The 4,294-nt window shown below is 35.1% G+C and overlaps 1 protein-coding gene across 2 annotated transcripts; it reads right to left on the reverse strand.

The window, feature by feature from the left end:
- Positions 1-2,382: 2,382 nt before the first annotated feature.
- Positions 2,383-3,984, reverse strand: LOC107700391 (small EDRK-rich factor 2-like). Of its 2 annotated transcripts, XM_016502023.1 has the most exons (4): positions 3,960-3,984; positions 3,734-3,791; positions 2,863-2,971; positions 2,383-2,767 (listed from the first exon to the last, which is right to left on the reverse strand). In XM_016502023.1, the coding sequence occupies exons 2-4, from the start codon at positions 3,738-3,740 to the stop codon at positions 2,701-2,703; spliced, it is 183 nt and encodes a 60-aa protein (XP_016357509.1). In that variant the 5' UTR covers positions 3,741-3,791; positions 3,960-3,984; the 3' UTR covers positions 2,383-2,700. The 2 variants fall into 2 exon arrangements, with proteins under 2 accessions (XP_016357509.1, XP_016357508.1); XM_016502022.1 differs by lacking the exon at positions 3,960-3,984 and having other exon boundaries at positions 3,734-3,839.
- Positions 3,985-4,294: the final 310 nt, after the last annotated feature.

A 4,294-nucleotide genomic window follows, 5' to 3' on the forward strand; every position in this document is an offset into this window, starting at 1 on the left:
TATAATGGTAAATATTACAATATCATAGCACAACAACAGTGATCAGCAATAATGATAAGCCTAATACTCACAATAAAAATAATACGGTCATATAGATCATAACAGTCTCGGAGGTAAGAAGTGGATTATCCTTCACCTGAAATGTTTGTCTTTTCATCCTGAAATGCGAGGCAAATGTTGGATCACAATAATTAGGAACCACAGTTTCCACAAATCCCTTCATTTGATTGGGATGTTCTCTTTTATTCTGGACGGCAAGGGCAGTGACTGTAACATCGAGTATATTTTGCAGTATTAAACACGTATTTATACCGATTTCATCAGGCTCCGAAAATTCTTCAAAAAGAAAACAAAGAATGGCCTTCTCAGCTGCCATAGTTGCAACTCTTGCGTCATTCAATGCACCACCGTTTCGTTTAAAAAACGTTTTGCACCGTTTTGTCGGGGCTGAACGCAGCCCAGATTTAACTGATGCGGCGTAAAATTCAATAGAATGTTAAGCCTGATTGTACGCTTTTATCAACACGTTGATTATTTTTTTAAGACAAATTTATATTCTAATTACTTTTTTATTTTCTAAATCATTGCTGCAACAAACTGAACTTGGACACAATCAATTACAATAAACACATTTATTATTAAACTTAATGGAAGCCGTAATAAACGGGAAAATGTGAACATGTGACCACAAAACCAGTCATAAGGGTCAATTTTTCGAAATTGAGATTTATACACAATCTTCTTTAAAGCTGAATAAATAAGCTTTCCATTAATGTATGGCTTGTTACGATAGGACAATATTTGGCTGGGATACAACAATTTGAAAATCTGGAATCTAAGGGTGCAAAAAAATCTAAATACTGAGAAAATCGCTTTTAAAGTTATCCAAATGAAGTTCTTAGCCATGCCTATTACTAATCAAAAATTAAGTTTCGATATATTTACAGTAGGAAATTTACTATATTCATGGAACATGATCTTTATTTAATATCCTAATGATTTTTGGCATAAAAGAAAAATCTATTATTTTGACCCATACAATATCTTTTTGGCTATTGCTACAAATATACCCCAGCGACTTAAGACTGGTTTTGTGGTCCAGGGTCACATATGGCTTTATTTTACTGTTGTAATATGCAGTTAGCGGTTTCGCAAGTCCCGCCCCTCTCTGCAAAACCCGCCCTCTAAAGACGTCTCAGCAAATCAAAATAATCGTCAGACGGATGGCGCCTCAAAATCTGGTTAAAAATAGCATCCAGTGAATGGCCAGATTCTTTTTGCTGTTTACATTGTGTACAGAGACATGTGGCTTCTTAGGGAACCTATTTCAGTGATACCTATCAAAAAATAAGTAGAAACATTTTCTGTGTTCACAGTATATGTAATACACATAACCACACATTCCTGTTTTTGTGACACAGGTTCAAATATTGTATTATTGGCCCTGAGAGTCCACCACTGCTTTTTAATATGGTAAATATTTCTTTATTTTATCACACATCTTTTCAAAAAGTGCACTGAATAATTTGAATGCTGTCAATCACATTGTAACTGCTTTAGCAGTTAATTGGTAAATTGGTTGTAGTTTGTAGAAATCTGAGCACTATAGCTAATTTTGTATTTAAAAAAAGTAAAGAAATTAAAGTAAATGTAAAAAAATGTGAATGGTTAAAGGCGCCTCAAAATCTGGTTAAAAATAGCATCCAGTGAATGGCCATTCTTTTTGCTGTTTACAGAGTGTACAGAGACATGTGGCTTCTTAGGGAACCTATTTCAGTGATACCTATCAAAAAATAAGTAGAAACATTTTCTGTGTTCACAGTATATGTAATACACATAACCACACATTCCTGTTTTTGTGACACAGGTTCAAATATTGTATTATGCATGGTGGAATATGCGTTTTAAGTCCATGCCATCAATTTGTTAACAAGCAGGGCACCCTATAGTCATCATACATTATAGCCCATTATGTTAACACCAACGTATTGTATACAACGAGGTTACTGACATTTCACATCAGTAGTAGAATGCAAATAAAGTTAAATGAGTAAAAATGTATTTATATACCTGTTATGCCATTAAAACAGCTGGCCCTGAGAGTCCACCACTGCTTTTTAATATGGTAAATATTTCTTTATTTTATCACACATCTTTTCAAAAAGTGCACTGAATAATTTGAATGCTGTCAATCACATTGTAACTGCTTTAGCAGTTAATTGGTAAATTGGTTGTAGTTTGTAGAAATCTGAGCACTATAGCTAATTTTGTATTTAAAAAAAGTAAAGAAATTAAAGTAAATGTAAAAAAATGTGAATGGTTAAAAACATTGAATCATAATCCACATATTATGGGAATAACCACATTATAGGGATAAATTGCTAGGTGTGAATTAAAATGTACTTTTTATTAAGAAGGGCACTTGATACAAAAATACAAGATTACAATGCAAGTCCAAACATTTTTGAGACTCCCATTATTTGGGCTTGCTCTGATTATTTGAACATAAGAAACTCTCTCAACAGCTGAACACAAATCATTATGTACTGTATAGTTGATATGCCCTTTCAAGAACATTATGGAGTTTGGGATGAAACATTAAAGAATCAAAGTCTCCACATCTACACAATGACAGATACTCTCTCTTGACAAAAAAAATAAAAATCAGGATGCCATGTCAGTCACAGCGCCAGCCACTGGTTAATTGCCTTTAGGGTCCACCTTCTCTTTTGCCTTTTTTTGCTTCTGCTGCATGATTTCAGCATCTCTGAAATACAAAAAAAGAAATTATATTCACATTCAGTGTGATACACTTCGTAATTCAATATATCTATTTGTTATTATTCTCTTTATATGTTGTACCTTTGCTTACGGGCAGCTGCTGAGAGGCCATCGTCATTTCTCTTCCCTTTGGTATGGTCATTTAGCTTCTTAGCATTCTTCTGACGGGCAAGCTCACGCTGATTTCCCCCTGCAGGACAAGAGACCACATCAATCTTAATGGCTTATTCATGCTTTACTGCCTTGAATATACAAAGATTGCACACAGGATGGAACATGAATTAACAAGACACCGCGTTTAAAACTCCAGTCTGCAACTGGCAAATCTATTCAGTGTCAGGACGTGTATTTTTAAAGTAAGGAACGTTGATGCTGTACCGTTTAATTTGTAAACCCTAATCCGAGTACAGTATGATCAACACAGACATGTGTAGCAGTGAGGCAACGTGGCAAAGAGGGCGCCAGAGAGCTTTCATAACAATAACAACATCCGCACGAAACACTGAGAAAAACTATCTACAAATCACAAAATAAACAACTTCCTGATCGTATGAAACATTTTGTGCACCCTTCCATAAAGAATTTCGCCGGGTGACATTACTAATAAAAAATATTGTTGACAACATAATTTAAGTTTGCTAATGTGAAACGTTAACTTTCCACACAAAAACGAACTTTTAGTAAACATATAGAAAACGTTTTCCGTGTCGTAGTGTATATATAATAAACAATTAATAATCACTAACGTCACCATAAACCAGCATTTAGCCTTGTTTAGCAGGTTAATCTTGTGATTTAATTTCGTGGATTCTACACACAGAATAAGCTAGCTAGCTAGCTAGTTAGCCTTGTATCGTACCGCTCCTGTAATCGGCTTTCTATTAAAGTACTTCCATTAATAATAGTAGAAGCTGAGATCATGTCATCACAATTAATAAAAATCAATACACACTCGTCATGATTGCTCTTTTGTTGTCGCCAGAGCGCAAAGCTCAACCAGGCGTTGCCTCCTGTAACGTTACTTCGTCTTCTTCTTCTTTTGTGTTTAATGGCGGTTGGCAAACCAGCTCAAGGTGCATTTCCGCCACCTACTGGGATGGAGTGTGAGGCCTCTCCGTCCATCTTGGCCTCAGTCACAACCCAGTGTCGCCAACCGCGCCTGCTGCTTCTTCTTCTTCCCTGTAACGTTACTAACGATAGCTGCTGGCAGACCCGAGTCGATTCTGAAGCTTTACGACAATACAATATCGGAATACAGCAGCGTGTTTCCAAGTGTTTTTTTTTTTTTGCAGAAATATAATTCAATACAAAAGAAAAAAATAATAATACAGAACGAAGAACATCGAATATACGAGGGAATACAGAGGAGAGAGGAACAAAATAAAATAAATAACATTACAATTTATTCTATAATAAATTGTTCTATAATACGAGATGTCTTCAGAGCTTTTTTATTAGAGGAGAATTTTTGAAGTGATGATACTAATAAATGTAGATCAGAAGCAAATATTTT

The sequence above is a fragment of the Sinocyclocheilus anshuiensis genome, unplaced genomic scaffold (assembly GCF_001515605.1).
Source record: "Sinocyclocheilus anshuiensis isolate Anshui unplaced genomic scaffold, SAMN03320099.WGS_v1.1 scaffold154, whole genome shotgun sequence".
NCBI lineage: Eukaryota > Metazoa > Chordata > Actinopteri > Cypriniformes > Cyprinidae > Sinocyclocheilus > Sinocyclocheilus anshuiensis.

Bases quoted from the DNA above. Each gene is read 5' to 3' on its own strand.
- LOC107700391 (XM_016502023.1), bottom strand. The intron at 2,768-2,862 runs GTACAACATATA...TTTGTATTTCAG, and splicing joins GCAGCTGCCCGTAAGCAAAG to AGATGCTGAAATCATGCAGC.